Source organism: Chelonoidis abingdonii, chromosome 3 (genome assembly GCF_003597395.2).
Source record: "Chelonoidis abingdonii isolate Lonesome George chromosome 3, CheloAbing_2.0, whole genome shotgun sequence".
In the NCBI taxonomy this organism is placed as follows: Eukaryota; Metazoa; Chordata; order Testudines; family Testudinidae; genus Chelonoidis; species Chelonoidis abingdonii.
Window position 1 is genome coordinate 214560702 of NC_133771.1, and position 21915 is coordinate 214582616.

Genomic DNA, 21915 nt, shown 5'->3' on the forward strand with positions numbered 1-21915 from the left:
CTGTAAATTATTTGGGGGGAAGGTTCCAAAGATGAGATGGAGAGAAAAGTGCTGACACTGATACTTACATTTGAGGCAGGTGATATCACATTAAACATGCAGTTATTTAATTATGAGTTACTTTTTCAGAATGGCGGCATATATGCTATTTGAGATGAGTGATGCATGTAGAAAAGTTCTTAATCATTTTTCCTCTAAGAAGAATTTTCTAGGTTTATGATTTTTTAAAAAAACCAAAACGTTTAAAAACAAAACAAAACCCAACCCTGCATTATCTTCGAAGGTAAGATTGAATAGAACTTACTCTTGGATCCATGCCCCCCTACATGTGACCAAGGAACTTGGTTTGCTCAAAGCTGTGTGTTCAAATGGGATAGCTCAGGCCACTGATGCAGTGGAATGTAAGTGTCCCCATAGCACTCCATTCCACCAATTCCATTCTAATTGCACTTGATGAAGAAGCTATGTTGGATAGCTGCAATGCTGTTGTCTGTGCTGCAACCAGCTCAGCTTGATGCCTCTTCTAATGCTCAGTGCATGTCTCTTGTTAAGTTTTGTTGAACATTTTTTTCCTCCTTATCTCAGTCTGTCTGTAGTCCACACAACCTGCTTAATGTCTCAGGACTTTGAATCTCTTGGCTCCTGCTTTCCTGAAGCACTTTGCACTGGCTGCTTTGCTTGATATGCTAGGGATCCTTACTCCTAGCTCCTGCTCAGTCAGAATTTTCACATCAGTGTCTTCATGTGGCTTTTGTGTTTCTATGGTTTGTTTCATTATTTCTTTCAGGATACGTAAGAAAGAGCCCAGTAGTTTTGAGAGAGATTTTGAGTTCAGTCTGACCGTGATCCCTATGGACAGACACATCTGGTGTGTTCTCTGCCTCCAAAAGGATCATGATTTGCTCACAGACTTCACCACAAACAGTCAGGTCCTAGAGAAAGAACCAGAAGGTCCATATTGGCTCTCTCTGAAACTTTTTTTTAAGTCTGGCAAGAAGCCTTGAAGGGTTCAACCTTGAGTGAGCCACAGTCCAGTCCCAATGGGTCAGTCTTCTACTTGTTCTTTTGGCAACTTGAAAAGGAACAGTAAAGGCTGACATCCAAGTTTGTCATGCATTCTGTGGCTTTTGGTGGCTTGGATGAATCAAGGCTGTCTCTCCAGAGAGAGATCTTGAAGAGCACTGGTTCACTAGATGTTCCATAGTTTGGATGTCTTCTCCACATTCATGGCTGTCGTCTGGTCACTAAAGCTCTTCATCAGTCCTTCTGATATCAATTTGATGGAATAAGTCCAAAGCTCCGCCTCAGTACAGGTGAGGCATTCAGCTGAATCCCTGGTGTCTTTCTCTAGAGCACATTGAGGGCTCAGCACTTCCGTTATTTCACTCAAATTCCACAAGACCAAGTCATTGTTGAAGAGTTCACTTGACATGCAGCTACCTTTGCCTTTGATTCCTGGAAGCAACCGAAGTGTCAGCCTACCCCAGCCACATTCAAATTGATGTAATCCACAATCCTGAAGATAGGAAAGATTTCATAGGTCTTATATCTTGAGTGCCTGGATACTCTGGTGAATAGTGTCTTCATATCACATTGACTGTGTTGAAGTTTTTGCATCAACTCAGGTACGTCAAAGCTGTGTCCCAATGCTGATGCAGCCTGGACTACTCAAGGCTGTAGGAGCTCTGTATGCACTCATATCCAGGATCCATACCCTATGCCTTTAGTTCTGATACTTTGCATTAGCCATGCTGTTGATTCCATTGACACAATCCAGGCAGTAGCCTCTGTGCAACCAGTGTTGATACATAAAAGGTGTTGATTAGCTGTCTCCCAGCAATGACAGCATCCTTTGATGTCTGCCTGAGATGCAGAGAAGGATGTAAAGGAAAATTTTCAAGATTTTAACTTCAATATATGATAGAAGATTTGAGTGAGGGTAAATGAGAGAGAAGGTAGTTACTTTCATTGTTAAAGATGAAACAAGGTTCCTAGTATAAACTGGATTCTGAACTCCTCTTCCAACTCCCCTTCTCCAAACCATAATCAGCCTGATCTTATGCTGGGATAGAATGTCTCTGGAAAGTCTTAGGGAAACCAGGCAAGTGAAGATAAGAGTGTTCCAAAAAAATTCTCACTTCTTAGATATTTTCTTAACCCTTTCTTTGGAGCAGCATAATTCAAAAGCAGTTAAAATTCTGTGCAAGAATTCGAGATTTCAGGGCTGCATTCTCAAAATTATTCACACTAAAAATTTTATACTTCCAAAAGATAAGAAAAATATTTTTAACAGAACAGGCTGTACAAGAGTGTAGGAATGCAAGACCAAAAATACAGAAAATCCTTTACAACACAGTGCTGGAAAAAAAATTAAAATAGCTTTTCATTTTATGTTGACATATTTTTCTCCAACACCAGGCTGTTGAATATTTGCTTCATGAGAACTCAGGTCCACATAGAATTCTGCAAGGAAAAGGAAAAAATGAAGATATTACTGATCACATTACCTGAATAGTAGGTTAACAGTATGCTGTGAACAGATTTGCTGCTTTGCATATGGTTGAGACGAAGAATCCAGGGGTCAGGTCCATGAGCAGTCCAAGGAATGATGTTTGCTGCTTTCATCATAATTATTTGCAAATGCACAGATGGTACAGTAAAGATTGGAAAAAAGTTCAAAATACAAAACATAAAATAGATGAAACAGATCACAGAATGTTAGAATCATAAAATTGTAGGGCTGGAAGGGACCTTGACAAGTCATGACATTCAGCCTCTTGTGGTAAGGCAGGACCAAGTAAATCCAGACCATCTCTGACAGGTGTTTTGTCTAACCTGTTCTTAAAAACTTTCAGTGATGGGGATTCTACAGTCTCTCCTGGAAGCCTGTTCCAGAGCTTAACTGCCCTGAGAGTTAAAGTTTTTCTTAATATCTAACCTAACTCTCCCTTGCTGCAGATTAATCTCATTACTTGTCCTACCTTTAGTGGACATGGAGAACAACGGATCACAGTCCTTAACGTCTTTGAAGACTGTTATCAGGTCCCCCATCAGTCTTCTTTTCTCAAAGCTAAACATGCCTAAGGTTGGTTGGTTGTTTTTTTTTAATTCCTCCTCAACCTCAAAAAGGTTTCCTAAACCTTTTAACATTTTTGTTGCTCTCCCTTGGACTCTCTCTAATTTGTCCGCCTCTTTCCTAAAATGTAGCCCCCAAAATTGGACACAGTACTCCAGGTGAGGCCTCATTCGTGCCTAATAGAGCAAGATAATTGCCTTCCCTGCCGTAAATATGGCGCGCCTGTTAATAAACCCCAAAATATTAGCCTTTTTTGCAACTACATCACATTGTTGACTCATATAGTGGATTGGAAATTGAATAACTCCCAGATGCTTTTTAGCAGAACTACCACCTAGCCAGTTATTCCCCGTTCTGTAGTTTTCCTTTCTAAGTGTAGTACTTTGCACTTCACTGAATTTCATCTTGTTGATTTCACACCAGTTCTCCAATTTGTTAAGATATATAAGTTAAAAAAAAAAAAAAATCAAGCATGTCAAAAGGGCTTAGGTGGGCATCACATGCTCTAGCCATTCAGTAGCCACAGGGTCAGCAATGGCAATAGGCCAGTATGAAATGAGCTACCATTTAGACATGCGCTGTCCTCAGCCACAGCACAGCTATGTGGAGTCCCCAGATGTGGTCACTTGCTGCAAACCTCACCACCCCATCGTAATCCTATATAATCATCATCATTCCACATGACCATCAATACTTTTTAAGTAAATCCAACTAATATCCTGTATTCCCCCCTTAAGTATTAAATCTCTCCTCTTTCTTTCAATACGTGCTAGACTCACTCTGTATCCTCTCTGGATCTCCCTGTTAAGAATCTCTCCTCTCTTCTCCTGCACAAGTCCATATAGCCTCAACAGCTGAGCATTTCAAAATAGTCACTCATGACTTCAGGGGAGGACTCTGGGGGCACTTGGGTTCCTCCTGCTTGTATTTGGGGCAAAGAAGGGAGCAACACTGAAAATATACATAGTGTAAGTATTTAAAAATAACACTGGTATTGATCAAAAAGCTCAGGATGTTTCAATTATTTGTATAGTGTTTTAAAAATATAAAAATAAATCCTACATGACCGTATCAAGAATAAAGCATTGTGAGGATGTGTCAGAGATCTGTATTTGGATAACTTCTAAATGATCTGTACTTATTTTCTTTGTAGTGCTACAATTAAACCTAAAGTGCCACCTCCTTTACCACCGAAGGTAAGCAGGTTTTTCCACTGCATTACATAAGGGGAGAAATATGCAGAAAAGGGTTTATGGTGTGTGTGTGGTGTTCCCCCCCCCCCCCCAAAATGTGTAAATGTCTAAATGACTTAGGAGTCTCATTGACTTAAGCACTTTTGAAAACTTTACTCAAAACTTCTTTTGGCCCCAGTTTTATCAAGGTGAGATTTGACCTTTCAACTTTTTGTGTACATTTCTAATTTGGGGAAATGTGTATAATATAATCTGTGGTATTCAGCAATGCAGAAATGGTGCTTATGATTGTACCATTAATATTTAGGGAGGGATTAGACTAGGTATTTGAAGGATTTGGGGCTGGGGAGGCGCAGGAATTCCCACCACAGGGCCACCACAGCAAGAGTCTTGACTACTAATTTCAGATGCAATGATGGGATACTTAAATGGTTGTGTGCACAGATCAGATCGCAAATTCTGTCACACTGACACAGTTGTTCTACAATTTCATTGTACATTCAAAGTAAATTAAAAGGTGCAAAAATCCTCTATATCTTATTCTGAGTGTCCATTTACCGATGCTGGGTGGGTTAACCATGCCTGCTTTTAGCTGTGCAGACAGGCCTGTGTTTTGGCATCAAAACTTTGCTCTTTAAGAGTCTGTTAGATGCCATCTTGCCCAGTCTCTTGCACCCAATCTATACTTGAGCTGTCAGCCTCTGCCGTTTTCTGCTTTACAGGCTTTTTTCCTTTCATGCTCTTCTAACGGATCTCATTTTTATTTCCTCAATCTGCAGATTCTGGCCCTAGAGTAGCATGCACATCAGCCCTCTCCTTGGGTTGGATGAAGTGACAGGCCCCCGGAGCCTAGTGTTTCTCTGCCCCACTGGTCCAGCCAGTTCTGCAGCTCAGTGGGCCCATGGGGTTCCTGGCTCCAGTGGATTCTAGTCTGATGAATCTGCTGTAACATTTGTGATTGCTCCCTTCCTTGGCAGGGAGTGCTGTAGCTTTCCATTTTACAACTGGGACCTTTGAGAGCCTTGCAACTAGCACAACCGGACTTTGCCAATTATGGCTGCCTCCATGTGCTGTTGATATTCATTAACCGTGAATCTTGCACTTCTCGTAATCGACCACAGAAGAGCAGACACAAACTCTTGTGAAATGTCCTATGGGTGGCATGGTAGGGCAAGAAAGCTGTATCAGTAAAGGCAGCACCCAAAAAAGGACTTCCATCTCTGCACCATCTTCAGCTGGTGCTGCGCATGCTGAGGTAATGAGCAAGAGTGATAGACAAACTTGGATTCTTAAGGTTCCAAGAGTAGGACAGTCAATAGCAATAACTAAAATGCAGAACAGACAAATCAGTTGCTTTATAGTGCTGAAGCCATAAATGGGAACAATGTTTATTTAAAAAAAACCCCAAACAAACAAAAGTTTGACTTGATTCAGTGTCTTTTGCTTGCTGCGAAAGAGCAATATGAAAGCCAGCAAGTTCTAGGGATGTGAGGCAAGCATTGAAGATTTCTCACTTTTTAAATCCTGGGTCTTACTCTGACTTACTGTATGTTGGGGGAAGCCAACTTCGCTTTAAAAGCAGCAGAGAGTCCTGTGGCAGCTTATAGACTAACAGACATATTGGAGCATAAGCTTTCGTGGGTGAATACCCACTTGTGTCTGACGCATTCACCCACGAAAGCTTATGCTCCAATATGTCTGTTAATCTGTAAGGTGCCACAGGACTCTTTGCTGCTTTTATAGATCCAAACTAACATGGCTACCCCTCTGATACTCAACTTCCCTTTGTGTCTATTTCCCGATCTATAAAATGGAAATTGTGTGTATCTGTTTAGGTATTTGTACCATGCTTAGCACTGTTATCCAAGCACCCGACACGGTGAGGGTTAATTAATGTTTGAGTAGCATTTTGGAAAATACAAAACACCTCTGTGTTAAGTCCATTATGTGTGTGTTAGAACCCAGAGTGGAATGTAAAGTGGCATTCTGCTGTTTGTTATAATTACAGGATATGGTAGAAAAGAAGAACTAGAGCAAGGAGAGACACATGCCTGATGCCTAAGAAAACTTGTTTGTACTTAATGCATTGGAAAAAAAGGACAATAGGAAAGGGATTAGTAGGACAGGAGAACTGAGATCACTGCTACTCTGCTCTGCCTGTATACAGGAGGGAAGCAACTACGCGAAAAGGCACAGACTGAGTTACGTTCTACCTTCTCCTTGACTGGGCTAGCTATATAAAGTTGATAGCCAAGCTGTTACCAGAAAAGATGGGATGAATGGATTACCCTTCTCATGCCTACTCTGCAGTAGTCCTCCTGTGCAATTGAAGTGCCATTGTCTCTGTCAGAATTCACAGAAGCAGCAGCTCAGCTTCAGGTGGATGACTGGAAGGGAGCTAGCAACAGTTTTAGTCCCATCAGTGTGTGTCTGCTTGACACTGCCCTCTGCAGCCATGTGCTGATTTGGGGTCCTCCCAAAAGCAAAGGAACCTGTAGCCAGGTTTCACAGATCCCAAAGGCCAGCTCAGGGTGGCGACGATATCCAGCCTCCATTCTGATAATTCAGCTCTATGCTTTATCTTAAATGCCTCTGATTTGATTATCTGTTGGACATAAGCCTGTAGGCCAAACCCACAGACAGCTTACTCACTTGCCATGCCTCACCCCTCAGGATCCCTGCTTTTGATCCTGTACCCTCAGTCCTGTCACTGTTTTTTCATTTGTTTTCCCCCATAATTTCTTGATGCTTGAGTCCAGTGGTGGCTCCTGCTAGGCTGGGGGTGTGTGACCTTTAGATCCCCCAGAGCCTCAATAGGTACTATTACTCACTCCTCCAACAGAGCCTGCTGCAGAGTCTTATAGCTCAGGCGTGTTACAGCAACTCAGCTGCACTGATTCATCCCATAAGCAGATCCTGCAGTGACTCAGCCCTCAAGAATGCTGGAGCAGTCTATCCCTGAGCAGGGACCCGGTCAGATGACCCCCAGGCACAGATGACCCTGTCAGAGCTGCACGTTAGTCTGTGCAACAGCAGTACTTGTCCAGGAACCCGCCGCTGCCTTGCAGTCTTAGACTCCCTAGGCTTCCAGCCTGCTCTTGATCCAGTTCCTATTTCTGTCCTAGCCTTGTCAGGCCTTGTTCCAGCCTGCTTGAGCCTTGTCCGTGCCCTGCCCTGCCTCTCCACCAGCTCTGCACCCGCCTCCTGTCTCTCAGACTGACTCCAGCCTGGCTTTGATTGTTGGCCTGTTTCTGACTGTGGTCATGGTTTTGCTTGTCCACAGACTCTGACCTACGGCTTGTCCCCAGACCCTGGTATCAGTGATACCCTTGGCCCAGCCTTGAACCTATGTTTGGCTATGACCACTGCTCCAACCACAAGGCCTGACTACCTTGAATGCAGAACCTGACATGAGTAGTAATGTTTCAGCTGGCCAATTTCAGTGTACTACTTAATAATTTGAGTTTTCTGTTAGTGCAAGAAACTTTTTTTTTATTGCTAAGCATTTTTCTGCAGTAAACGTTGTTTTGCTTAACAGAGCATATAGTTTTCTTTATCAGTACACTCATGGGATATGTACAATGCAGAGCTCTGGTACAGTATTACCATGATGAGTGTGGTATAAATGCCTAGATAGATTACTTTTTGTTTGTATTGTTCATTAATATCGTTATATTTATTTTTCAGCCTAAATCCATCTACATGCCACAGGAAGGTCATTCTTCTGAAGATGATAATCAAGGAACAATCAAGAGATGCCCTGTTTCAGACAGTCCAGCAAAGTTAACACCACAAGTTCCACCTAGGCCACCCCCTCCTCGGTTGCCTCCCCCAAAACCTAATCCAATAGGTAATACAAGTGACACCAAGGAGTGTGGGGGGATTTCTAAAAGAATGTAATTCAGTTTATTTCTACATCCTTAGACAGATGTATGCATGACTCATCCTGTGGTAGTGTGTGCTTCTGTGGGCAAGTAGCAAAAAGAGTACAGGAAAACCACTTGGAGTAAAAATGTACACGCTAACTTACCTGGGCTAAATACACCTCCCATTGACAAAGTTCCTCTTGATGTGTGTGGTGACAGAATTGGATCCTTAAGCAACATACTCAAGGTGAAATATGCTGAAACTGTGTAACAGTGGGCAGCATTGTATGTTTTCATAGACCTAAGTGTCAAATTCTGCTCTGCTGCGCAAACTCCCTTTTAAGTCAATTGGAGTTGTATGGACATATCTGAGAGTAGAACTGGGCTTCAGAGGTTCACAGATAAACAAATGAATCGATTTCCGTAATTATATAGCTGTTAATTGTGCTTCCTGCCTATTTGTTTGTAAGCATTTCGCTGGCGTTTGATATGGAGTTTAAGGCCTGATCTGACACATGCTCTATTAGTTTGCCCAATATTAAACACATGCAGGATCAGGCTCATTGTTGGTTCATAGTGCATCTTACAGTTTCCACTGTGCCCTTACACTAGTGTAAACATACCTTTATGTAATACATTTAAAAATTTAGCTGTTAGCAACACACAGTAAGGCTGCATAAAAAAATGAACATCTCCCACCAACACAAACAAAAAATCCAACGGAATAAGCAACAGTTATTCAACATCCATTTCCACTCCACCTATTATTTCCTCCTCTTAACTACAACTACACCCCTTCCTCTATCCACAAAAGCACATTTTTTGTCTATCTGCATGCTAAACATCCAACATGCAGCCTTTACTCTGACCGTGTGTATTGGTTATATGTTCACGTGTTTTGATGATTAATATAGGGTTGGTGTGGATTTAATCAGTATCTGGTGTTGTGTTTTATAAGTGTAAGAGAGACATGGTATCAAATGGCAAATTGTGGTTGAAATGTCTTTCAGTAATATTTAGTTCGTCAAGTGCTTGCTCATGTCGATTCCACATTCAGTGTGAGCACAAGTCTTGGTACGGTGGATAGGATGAAGGGCCTTCTGGTTTCTTTGCAGAGGATTTCCATCTGGATCACCTCTTGCATAAAGACCTGTTACGAGCTAGCAAAGGTCCCACCACCGCTGATTGTCAGGGCCATTTGACTAGAGCACAGGCATCTTCGGCAGCCTTCCTGGCACACATCCCAATCCAGGACATCTGTAGAGCTGTGACATGGTCCTCGGTCCACACACTCACGTCTCATTATGGCATCACTCAGCAGGCCAGAGACAACGCTGGGTTCAGCAGAGTTGTATTAATTACAATCTGCACAGCCATGAACTCCTACCTGCCTCCACGGGAACTGCTGGAGTCACCTAAAATGAAATGGACATGAGCAAACACTGGAAGAAGATGACTCATAGACTCATAGGTCAGAAGGGACCAATATGATCATCCAGTCTGACCTCCTGCACAAGGCAGGCCACAAAACCCTACCCATACATATTTATAACAACCCCTAACCCATGACTGAGTTATTGAAATCCTCAAAATTGTGATTTGAAGACCTCAAGCTGTAGAGAATCCACCAGCAAGCGAACCATGCCCCACACTGCAGAGGAAGGAGAAAAACCTCCAGGGCCTCTGCCAATCCGCCCTGGAGGAAAATTCCTTCCTGACCCCAAATATGGCGATCAGCTAAACCCTGAGCATGTGGGCAAGACTCACCAGCCAGCACCCAAGAAAGAATTCTCTGCAGTAACTCAGTTCCCATCCCATCCAACATCCCCTCACAGACCATTGAGCAGACTCTGCAGGCGCCACTCCAGAGGGCACCAGAGCCACTCCCCTATGGATACTGCTGTGGGAAAAACTTCTGGCACCAGTGGATATGGCGAGCCCTCACACCTGATGTGTTGCTCATGTCCAGTCCACATTGTCTTATCTCACATTCACTCAACTTTTTCTGTTAGTGACCAAAATTTGGTGGTGGTTTTCATGTAGAATTTATGGAATAAAATTCTGTGTGTGTGTGTGTGTGTGTGTGTGATATATATAATATAAATGGAGGCACCATAGTCACTCCTTAGATAAGGTTGGAGTGTATTTTGCACTTGAAGTGGGAGTGCATCCTTTATTTTGTAGGAAAAACAATCTATATGCCCCAAATGTTCAGCATATAGCCTGAGGAAAACTAAACTATATTCAAGTAAATGTGTTTATTATCTAGAGTTCTAATCAGTTAAAATTTGGCCTTTTAAAAATTCACATTCTCAGACTCATGATTTTTCAGGCTACTTTAGCTTAAAAAGTAGATGTATAAACTTCTGACTTAATACCGTAGGGAGAGAGTTTGCGGGGGAGGGGGAATTTCTGTGGCTATATAATTCTTTTGTTAATTAACAGAAAAGAAAAAATACCTAATTTTCCAGATGTAGAAGGTTAAATGAAGATATACACGTGATAAGTTTCTCTTTTCAGAGAATGAGCTTTAGCAACTCCTGATTTTGCTTTGAAGCAGCTACGTGGTCTGGCAGCCATGTTTGCAAAAGGAAAATCTGTTCTTTGGGGAAAAGCGTGAAAATCTAAATCTGTGAATATCTTTTCTCCAGATGTGCTGTAAATACAAAGAGAATCAGTGAAGATGACTCTGTTTCATACTATCTCATACTGAAAACCTTCAGAAGTTTTATTGATCCTTGTTTAGGGGCTTGAAAGGATTGAAATGATTACAACTCCTTTTTCCTGTTGTAATACGCTATTTTTTTTGCTGATGTAACTCCATTGAAGACAATGGCATTAATGCCCACAGAGAATTTGACCCATCAAATTTGTGTCTGTAGACGATTAAATTATAAGTTGAATGTAGAGAAAATGTTTTTGTAACTTTAAACGTTTCTTTTGAAGGTAATGGAGTGAGTTCTTTACATTTAAATGGTGACAGAGAAGGATCTCCACATCAACAGCCAAATGAAAATAGAGACACTAATTTTTCAAGGAAAGAAAAGAAGGAAATACTGGTAGGTAATGATTTCAAAGCTACTTTTATACTCTGTTTTTTTAAAAACTCCTTAGATTGAGTTGCCCATGCTTTTATTGAAGACCAAGGACAGAGTAGGTCCATTACACAATGAGGAGAGAAAGACAATAACAGAAAATGCAGCAGTGGCAGAAGTGTAAGATAGTGGAGCAAATAATCAAACATTCTATTTTGTTAGCACCCAGAAGAAAACAAGGTAATAACAGTCAATATGAATTTGTCAAGAACTAACCATGTCAAACCAACCTAATGTCCTTCTTTGACAGGGTAACAAGCCTTGTGGCTAGGGGGGAAGCAGTAGATGGGCTATATCTCGACTTTAGTAAGGCTTTTGATACTGTCTCATAAATTAGAGAAGTATAGCCTAGAGAACTTCCGATAAGGTGGGTGCGCAACTGGCTAGAAAACCATTCTCAGGGAGTGGTTGTTAATGGTTCACAATCAAGCTGGAAGGGCATATCAAGTGGGTTCCTGCAGGGATGTATCCTGGGTCCAGTTCTATTCAGTATCTTCATAAATTATTTGAATAGTGCCATAATAGAGAGTATACTCATAAAATTTGTGGACAGGACCAAGCTGGGAGGAGTTGCAAGCACTTTGGAAGACAGAATTTAGAATTCAACAGGATCTTGACAAACTGGAGAAATGGTCTGAATAAATCGGATGAAATTCTATAAGAACAAGTGCAAAATACGACACTTAGGAAGGAATAATCAATAGCACAAATACAAAATGGGAAATGACTAGCTAGGAAGGAGTACTGTAGACAAAGATCAAAGGGTTATAGTGAATCACAAACTAAATATGGATCAATAATATAATACTGTTCCAAAAAAAGCAAACATCATTCTGCAGTGTATTAGCAGGAGTTTTGTAAGCAAAATGCGAGAAATGATTCTTCCATTCTACTCAACACTGTTAAGATTTCAGCTGGAGTCCTGTGTCCAGTTCTGGGCACCACATTTCAGGAAGGATGTGGACAAACTGGAGACAGACCAGAGGAAAGCAAGAACAATAATACAAGGGCTAGAAACCTGACCTATGAGAAAAGACTGAAAAAATTGGGTTTCTTTGGTCTGGAGAAGAGGAAACTGAGGGGGAACATAACAGTCATGTATAAAAAAGATTGTTATAAAGAGGAGGGTGATAAATTGTTCTCCTTAACCACTGAAGACAGGACAAGAAGCAATGGGCTTTAATTTCATGAAGGGAGATTTAGGTGTTAGACATTAGAAGAAACTTCCTGTCAGTGTAGTTAAGCACTGAAACAAATTACATAGGGAGGTTTATAAGAGCAGGTTAGACAACCACCTGTCAGGGATGGTCTAGGCAATACTTAATCCTGCTTTAGTGGAGGTGACTGGACTAGATGATCTCTCAAGGTCCCTTCCAGTCCTACATTTCTATGGTTCTATAATTATTGCTTTGTTGCATATATTCAAGTTTTGATGTCTGTTGAATGGATTTTGTCTTACAAGTCTAAAACATTTTGGCCAAACTGTTTAGATAAAAACTGTAGCATGATTAAATTTAAGCAGTCAACATTAATGCCAATTTTATTTTTAAATGCTACTGGGAGCTGTCATTTATTACAAGTAATAAATATTGTGCATTCAAGATTTGTATGTCTGTGTGAAACCTTAGTGATGTGTCCTGTCTGTACAGTACAGTAGAACCTCAATAATTCATATTAATGATGAGGAGAGATCATGTAGATTAATGAATTTTACTAACTAGTGGCTATGAAACCAAAAAAAATTGGGAAACCAAGGAAAATGTAACACAAAATGTAGTTTAATTTACATTGATTATTGCAATTTGGGCTTCAATTATTTGATACTTAATAATGTGTAAAAAATAATAATTTGAGGAATTTAACATTTCACTGCAACACAGTCTGGTATAACATCTTTGCTGCGAGATGGGGAGTTTTTTGTGTGGATTATAAAATGATGTGGATTAGCAAGGTTCTGTTGTACTTTCTGAATGACTGCCTGCTAGAAGCAGGTTTCATTGCAGTGTAGCAGATAGGGTTTCTGAATACATGCAAATCCTTAATTCTGTCTTCCTATCAATGTGCCAAGGATTGTCTTGAGTAATTTCTACACGTAATGTATACATCTGGGGCTATATATAAACTGTATTAGAGTAAAGAAGAAAATTTGCATAAATCCTCTGCAGTTTGTGGGGGCTATTGAGGATCGTAGTACGCAATTAAGGTCATATACAGTCATAGCATTTTTCTCCCCAGACTGGTTAGCTTTAGATTGCAGTTTAACTGCTGCTTGACAATGGAGAGAATTGTTCTTAACAGGGACATAATCAAGCCATTTCTACAGTAAATTAAATGGATCTTCTGGGGAAAAGGTTAAAATCAAAGTGTCTGTTTACTGGGGCTAAACTGCTAATATGACACTCCAGTATCAGCAGTTATTCAGCACTAGAGAAGTGGCAGCACCAGATCCAGCAGAGAAGGCATTTTAGGGTGGGGCAGTTGACTTGGCCATACTGGGGAAGGAGTTAAAGAAGGAACTAAAAGAGTGACAGGAAGGATTCCACAGTAGGTAGGGAGAGAATTTGGAGATATGCAAGAGTTACCAGTGAGGAATCAGCATGGAGGGTGAGCTGGAGCTCTTGAGGTTTTTTATTGTTGCTGACAGATTTTTTTTAGTCCTATGTTTTAAAGGGTTTGTCTTCACTGCAGAGTTTACTCAGGTTATCAGTACTCAATTTACTCCTCGCAAGGTAGCCTAGCTCAAGTGAGAGTGGCCACAGTGCAAAATAACCCAGTCGATGCCCTGTCCATACTAGCCCTGCAATTGCTTGTTCTGGGGAAATTCCCAGGGATCTTTGCTTAGCAGTAAGTTGAGCTGCTGTGTTAATTGTTTCCCAGCAAATTGTGGAAGAACTTGTCTGTTCTTTCTGGGCCCCGGGAGGAACTGCAGGAAGGCATTGGAGGACTAGCAGCATGCAAGCAGAGCTACTCTCTGTCCATGCTGCAGAGGGGTTCTATTAGCAGCTGACCAGTGAGTTTTGCTAACTCCAGTTTTATTCTATACCCCTGGGTGGGCCTGCCAGCTCCAATTAAAAGCACTACCACACCTGAGTTAAGGGTGTTTGTACACAGGACTCAAATTAGAACTTGAGGTAACAGTAGTGAAGACAAAAATCCAGAGTGAGGTTAGAAACAAATATGTTTTTAAAAAATTGTTTAAACAATACAATTTTAAAGTTGTGTGCCTTTTATGTATTCTGGCATACTTGGACCTAATTCCATTTCGAAAGCTTCTATCTATAACCGTGTGATTTTTACCCCTTAGCAATTAATGAGCTTCTGAGGCTTTCAAGCCTACAGAATAAAATCTTTAATTACAAACTACAAAACTGATGTCCAACAAGAACTCAGTAACGCAATGTATTTAACTGTTTATAAATATTCCCTTCAAATTAAAATACTGTATATGGACAGCTATTACGTTATTGACATATATACCGTAGTTCTCTTAGCATTCTGTTTGCTTTCAGGTTTAACTCTAATCATTTTGACGTAAGTCCTGTGTGGTTTGGACTCCAGCTTACTGAGATCCCTTCTCTCCCTTTGAGCCACTACAGCAGATTAGCTTTCAACTGTCACAGATATTCTGTGGTTTCCTGTATTTTCCAAGGATTTTTAGACAAATGGACCCAGGATTTGCCCATGGGAACCACCTTGTATTGATTCTACTGCTCTGTCCATGCAGCTCAGAGCAAGTGAGTCTGTTGTTCAACAGTTTGCTTATATTCAGAGCGTTTACCAGCGCAAAATAAACACCTTGCAGTTGATACTAGTGTGTGCCTAGTGCTGTCACTGGGAGAAAGATACCCGAAAGCTTCTTCCACACCCACACGGAGATGGTCACTATGGGATATGGACCCACTCAAATGAGACAGTAAAAATTTCAGTCTTCAGTCATGCATCCCTTTTTCTAATCTACTTGTAATGTTGTTCTGAACTTCTGCTTTTTTCCTTGCCGGCCCAGGTCCTTTTCTAGCACTGGCAGCCTTTATCACAACAAATTGCCAGCTGGAGAGGGAACTAAGCTAGTGAGCAGTGTCGGAGCAGCTGCTGAGAGGCCTTGCATGGGAACTTCTTGGTCTTTTCCTAGATGTCCCCTCTTGCTATGGGAGAAAAGGGACAAGGCATGGGGGACATGGAAGAAGTGACATAGGAGAAGCAGAGTTATGAGGAGCAGGGCCAGGAGAGAGCAAACATCAGAGACAGGAGAAAGAAAGATGGTGGATGAGGACAGCAGAAGAGGGGAAATTTGGGGAAAGAAGTCTGGGAGGAAAAATACTTTTTTTAGTTTGCTGTCATTGTGTATTTTGACACCTTTTGATGTGTAATAATCCATTTCATTATTTCTCCTGTGTAGTCATTTAGATCAAAATTTTCAGAAGTGGGTGTCAGTTTCTGCATCCCAAGTTGAAACCTTGGGCTTGATTTTCAGACTGGCTCAGTACCTAGTTCTGACTCCAGTTGAAGCTAATGGGAGATGAGTGTTCAATGTTTCTGAAAGTCAGGTTCAAGATGTCTCAATTTGTGGCCTAAAATCACGCTACTTCTCTAAAATGTTACCATTAGTCAGGTTTGAGGGGTTTTTTGTTTTTGTTTGTTTGTTGGGGGGGGGGGGAGAGGAGTTATCAGAACATTAAGGGGTGGAGGGAGAATATATTTTAAAGAGTTAAAATCTGATTTTTAAAACCATAAATATTGGTGGGGAAACTCAGATAAGTACAGCTTCTGAAACTGCTTGTAACTCATCTTTTGAAATCATCTAGACTTACAGCTGACTGTGTCCCTTTCAAGTTTTGTAGTTGAAGCAGCTTACAGTTTTAAAAAGCAGATAATTGTCGGTTGAAATATCTCTGCACTGAAAGAAATAAGTATTCTTGATGCTTATGAAATAGTTTTGGTATAGAATAAACAATGTGTGGAATGCTGAAACATAATTTAATAAAGCAGAGTTTACATTAAGCAACTGTTTGGAATGTTGAACAGCTAATTATAATACTAAGGCTCATAAGCTTTGTAATAATGGATGATGACACTCTAGAGTTCTTTCACATCTTTAATTTGAAAAAAAAATTATAAGAAATTATATAGAAGTTAAGTTATGAGATATTGAGATTAAGAAATCATAATAGATGAATTTCACTAGAACAGTAATTCCTCTGTAGGAGGTGGGGGAGTTGGCAGCATCAACAGACAAGGAAGGTTAGCAAGTTCACATACCAAATTCTATAAAAACTGGAGTATTCTTGTAGTTATTTAGTGCATCTCATTAAATGAATGCAGTATTAAACTTGAAAATGTACAGCATGTCTATATTTATTGTGTTTAAAAATTTGCATGGAGTTTGCCACTGATGGGTGTCTTTTATGCAGATAAATGAATAAATATTGGCTTGTCAGTTTCATCTAATATAGTCATACTCACAATTACAAGTTACTTATGCACTGTCTAACTGTTCAGAAAAGATATTTTAATGTTTAATCTGTATACTATTCTTTTAATAGCTATACACATTTCACTAAAAACAAAATTAATCTAAGTTTACAATATTTTTTCTAGAAACCAATTAGTAATGGCCTTCCACCCACACCTAAAGTCCATGTAAGTATATAATATTGGACCAGCCAAACTAATTTTGAATATGGTATAGAAATGTTTTTTGTATTAAATCAAAAACAAAATCAAATCTGAATATTCAGTGAAGTTCTATGTCTGTTAAAAAAAAACAACATCTAATTGAACAATTGGTTTAGATAGTTGTCACAACAGTTTTTTTTAAAGTAAAATATTTGACAGCCAATATCATTAAGCATACCTATCATTTAAGATTTGCATTTCAGAACAGATTGAGTTTTAAGAAAGTTCTTGAAATAAAAATGTGAGTGGTGATTTATGCAACAACTGATGATATTTCAAATTTGTAAAATATTTCAGAAATAAGAGGACACTCTTGAGACTACTGTGATTTTTTTTATCATACTCCCATATTTCACACAGAGCCTTTTTCCGTTTCCTCTCATGCTGCAATAAGTAGACATTGTTGTAATCAGTTACCAGAACTGGCACGTCTTGAAATATGTTAATTCAGAAATATATGAGAAGCAAAGAAACTGTGACTGGTTTTATTTTAAAAAAATAATGGGGATGAAATCACTCTGATAGGGAAAAAAATTAAATAAACTGGCCCCTAACTCTTTTACCCCTTCAATAAGGCAAAAACTGTGACATTTGAAATACATAATTAGAATTTTTCCAAATGCCTGTTGATGTAAAGTATCAAATTCACTGTTCTAAATGGCTTATATTTTACTTTCACAGATGGGTGCTTGCTTTTCAAAGGTTTTCAATGGGTGCCCATTAAAAATTCATTGTGCAACGTCATGGATTAATCCAGATACAAGAGGTAGTACATTATGTATTTTCATCCGATTTATGCTCTCCTGAAGGTTTTAAGAACTGTGATACAGCATGGCCAGAGGGCAGCATAAGAGTGTTAGCAGGGGGTCTTATTCCCTGCCAAGGGAGGAAGGTTTGCTTTAGATTAACTAGAACAGCTGTGGCCAATTAGAGCACCTGACTCCAGTTAGAGCACCTGACTGACTCCAAGTCATGGGATATAAACTGCTTCAGTCAGACAGGGGTGGGTGTTGAAGGAGAAAGGTTGGATGGAGCAGAGTGCAGATTGCAGAAGAGAAGAGTTTGTCCAGAGAGAAAAGAAGTTTGGAGGAGTGCTGCGGTGGATTGGGAAGCCCAACAGAAACCCTAGGTAAAGGGCACCAGGCTTGTATAGAAGAGAGGCAAGAAGCCCTTCACAAGCTGACGGGTAGATAGAGGGAAGTAAACAGGGGAAGAAACCGCTAGTCAAGTGGGTTCACCACACCCCAGGGCCCAGGTCCCTCCCTCTCCACTCCCCCTCCAGGACACAGCGGGAAGTGATTTAAGAAGTGGTTCAAGGCAAGCAATAATCGCCCTGAACCTACCCAGAGAAGAGAGAAGCGCGAGGACCCAGAGAACAGTACCCGGCAATTTGCCACAGGAACATAATCTATTCAGTTTAGTTATCAAGATAATTCTTTATAAAAGTGTCACTTGTGTATGTAGGAATTTCTCTCTATTGGATTGCTTAAGCTCAAATCAGCCATTGATTTTAAAAAAAGTAAATTCCCTTTACTTTAAGATATGTGATGTAGATTGCAACTTTTTAGTTGCATAAAATAAGTTTACCATACAGATGAAAGTGAGGTGCATTATTCTTCTTTGGCTGAGGTATAAAAACACACCTGCTTCTGGAATCAAATAATCCCAGGTTAGGAGATAATGCTGTACCTCCCCTAGTGTCCTGTCAACTACTGGCCACCAGTCCTGGCTTCCTCGTTCCCCTGTAGTTTCATTGGATATATTGTTGTTACATTAACGTCTCAGATCTGTGTGGGCAGAAAGAGAGGTTGCCACTATTTCTCATATAGGTAAATATATTTCAGTGTGGGATGAAGTGATCTATGCTACAGGGGTCAGACTATAGGGGGGACCAAATTGGTGATATGGGACTCAAGTTTTTGCCTGAAATTTTATCAGCTGCTACTACTAAAATGACCAGCAACAAAATACTTTTCTAAATTTAAGTGATCAAAATCAGTCTTTGGAGTTGAACACTCCCATTTAGATTAGACAGTTCTAACTTTTCAGCAAACACATGGTTCTTCTTCGAGTGCTTGCTCATATCCATTCCAGTAGGTGTATGCGCCGCGCATGAACGTTCGTCGGAGAACTTTACCCTAGCAACTCCAGTGGGCCGGACAGGCGCCGCCCTAAGAAGTGGCGCCGCCCATGGGCGGTGATATAATACCCCTGCCGGCCGCCCGCTCCTCAGTTCCTTCTTACCGCGTGTCGGTCGTTTGGAACTGTGGAGCGCGGCATAGCTGCCTCCACGTCCTAGCTTCTCTCGTTATCATTATATAGGTTGTAGTTATAAGTTGTTGTTTGTGTATATATATGTAGTTTAGGCGGTTCGGGGCTTTAGCCCTCTCCCACGCCCGGCCGCCGGGCGGATGCCTGGTTCGCCGGGATTCAAAGCGTGCTCGGCTTGCTAAAAAGCAATGCCCCACGTGATCCCACCCGACGCCTGCTTAAAGTGCCTGGGGGAATCAACACATCCCAGAGAAGTGCCGCAATCTGCAAAGCCTTCCGGCCGCGGACTAAGAAGGAGCGAGACCAGGCGCCTCCGGATGCTCTCTAGGAAGCGGCACTTCACACCGCGCCGTCGGCACCGAGCGTGGCTCCGGCACCGGATCCCTCCGGCAACCACGAAAGCGCAACGGCACCGCCCGTCTCCGGCACCGGCTCGCTGGAAGAGGTCCTCCTCGTCCTCTACCCCGGCTTAAGCAGCCCGGTAGAGGCACCCCATGCCGACGCCGGCCGCGCCAGGGGCTTCGTTGACTCCGGCTGGGCAGGTCCGTCGAGTCGCGATCCCTCTTAGCTCCCGCCAAGATCTGGGTTGAGCTCGGTAGTCCCGTCTACGCCCGAGACAATTCTCGTCGGCAAGGGACTTATCGCCTTGACGGAGCCTGGCTGCCCCAAACCCCGGCACACCGGTACGGGTTGTACTTTCTAAGGGCAAGCCGAAGCCGATGAGAGCGCCGTCCCGGATTCTCTGGCCCGGCACCGATCCAGGTCACGCACCGATCTTGGTCCAGAGGGAGGTCTGCTTCGAGGCGCCGCTCGCAGTCCTGGCACCGCTCTCCCCGGCGGCACCGTCGCACTCGCGGCGCCGATCATACTTCACGTCGTACCCGGTACTCCGCGGCACCGTTCCAGCTCCAGCCATCGCTACCGCACCGTGACTCGAGAAGCCGTCAGGCACCGAAAGGTCCAGAATCCGGTCGACCTCTCCGGCACCAGCAGCTGGTGGCAGGTCCCAGTCCAGATCTCGGACGCATGGATCAAGGCACCAGCTCCCCGGCACCGAGGAGGCCGTCGCCGTCGAGGGCGCTGGATTCGCACTATTTCGCGTTCCAGCCCCCGTGCCCTCTCGACAGGGTTCAGTCTCTTCGAGACGGATAGCGTCTACTGGACGTTGAACAGGTCCGCCGCCCTCTTCCCTGAGGGTCACCAGGAGCATGGCCCACAGCAGTGGGGCTTCTGGACCGCCCTGGGATACAACAAGCCCAGGGGTCTCAGCAATTTCCGCAACATCCGGCCGTTCAGAGCGCAGGCTCCAGAGGCTACGGTTTCATCTCACCCACCGCCATCCCACCTGCAGAGGAACGGTCTCCCTACCGCCTGAGACTGAACCCCCGCAGGTGCCAGAGACAGCGGTCCACTCTGAGCCGCCACCTGACCCACTTCTGTCGGGTGTCTCCTCGTCATCCCTCGCCGGATGATAAGGCGGTGGCGGGGGCGATGACCACCGGTTCCCCCCCCACTAAGACCTTAGGGCTCACCAGGACCTCCTCAGACGCGTTGCGCAAAACATGAGCATCCAAGCTGAAGGAGGTCTCCGAGGTGCCGACCCGGTCGTCAACGATACTCTCGGCGGATGCGCCCACTCGCGTCGCCCTGCCTTACATAAAAACCAGACAAGCGAACGCCACCACCATCTGGCCGTCTCCGGCCTCCATTCCCGCCCGCTGCTCGGGTGTGAGCGCAAGTATATGGTTCCTCGAAGGGATATGAGTATTCTACGTCCATCTGCCCCCATGTTCCCTCGTCGTTCAATCTGTGAATGAGAGGGAACGACATGGACAAGGAGCTCGCCTGGCGAAGTCTCAGGAGGCGCGGCGTATGGACCTGCTCGGCCGTAGGTCTATTCCGACGGAGTGTTCAGATGCGGGTTTCAAACCAACAGCCCTGCTCAGATCCGCTACGCATATAATACCTGGGAGGCGGCTGTTAATTTAGGGAGCTTTTCTCCACAAGACGCTCGGCAAGAGTTCAACCACCCTCCTGGACGAAGGCAGAAGGGTCGCAGCGCACTGCACTGCAGCGTCTTTAGACGCAGCTGACTCGGCCGCTAGGACCATCGTCCGGAGTCAACTATGCCGCACTCTCCTGGCCAGGTCTCTGGTCTCCTCCGGAACTCCAGAGCACAATACAGGACCTTCCGTTCGAGGGCCAGGGCCTATTTTCTGAGAAGACGGACCCGCGCCTGCAGTCTTAAGGCCAACAGGGTCATTATGCGTGCCCTCGGGATGCACACGGCCTGTAAGCAGCGTCGTCGTTCAGGCCGCAACAACACGGCAGGCCCTTCCCGCAGCCCAGACAAGGGCAGAACTTTGCCAGGAGACGTAACAGAAGCGGCAGGCGTCGACACTCTGGCAACCACGGGGGCCAAACTCAAGGTCCTCCAAGCCATCCTCCGGTCCGAAGCCGTCCTTTTGAAGGTGCGCCCGGGGCGCTGTACCAGTTCTTTCCATGGATCCATCCCTCCTTTTCCAACCGTACTCTCGTTCTTCCTCCCGGCGTGGCGCCAGCTTACTACGGACCGTTGGGTCCATCGAACGCTGCGGCTTGGGTACCACTGCAGTTTGCTTCGTGCGCCCTCCTTCCTCGTCCTCTTCAGGGACTCCTCTCAAACAGAGCAAAGCATCCTCTACAAGAGGTTGCAACGCTCCTCGACAAGGGAGCCGTGGAGGGGGCTGCCGGCGAGACGC

General features: G+C 43.2%; 1 protein-coding gene across 3 annotated transcripts in view; it reads left to right on the top strand.

Moving 5' to 3' along the window:
- Positions 1 to 21915, top strand: part of MAP4K3 (mitogen-activated protein kinase kinase kinase kinase 3) — a 158890-nt gene that overhangs the window by 79852 nt on the left and 57123 nt on the right. For all 3 annotated transcript variants that reach the window (XR_004375124.2, XM_032790833.2, XM_032790832.2), the window contains 5 exons: positions 4230 to 4272; positions 7957 to 8119; positions 11082 to 11194; positions 16826 to 16867; positions 17585 to 17669. Coding sequence is in view for 2 of the 3 variants with exons in the window: in XM_032790833.2 (XP_032646724.1) it covers positions 4230 to 4272; positions 7957 to 8119; positions 11082 to 11194; positions 16826 to 16867; positions 17585 to 17669 (446 nt within the window). In the remaining variant the exon portion in view is untranslated. The remainder of the gene's footprint in view (positions 1 to 4229; positions 4273 to 7956; positions 8120 to 11081; positions 11195 to 16825; positions 16868 to 17584; positions 17670 to 21915) is intronic.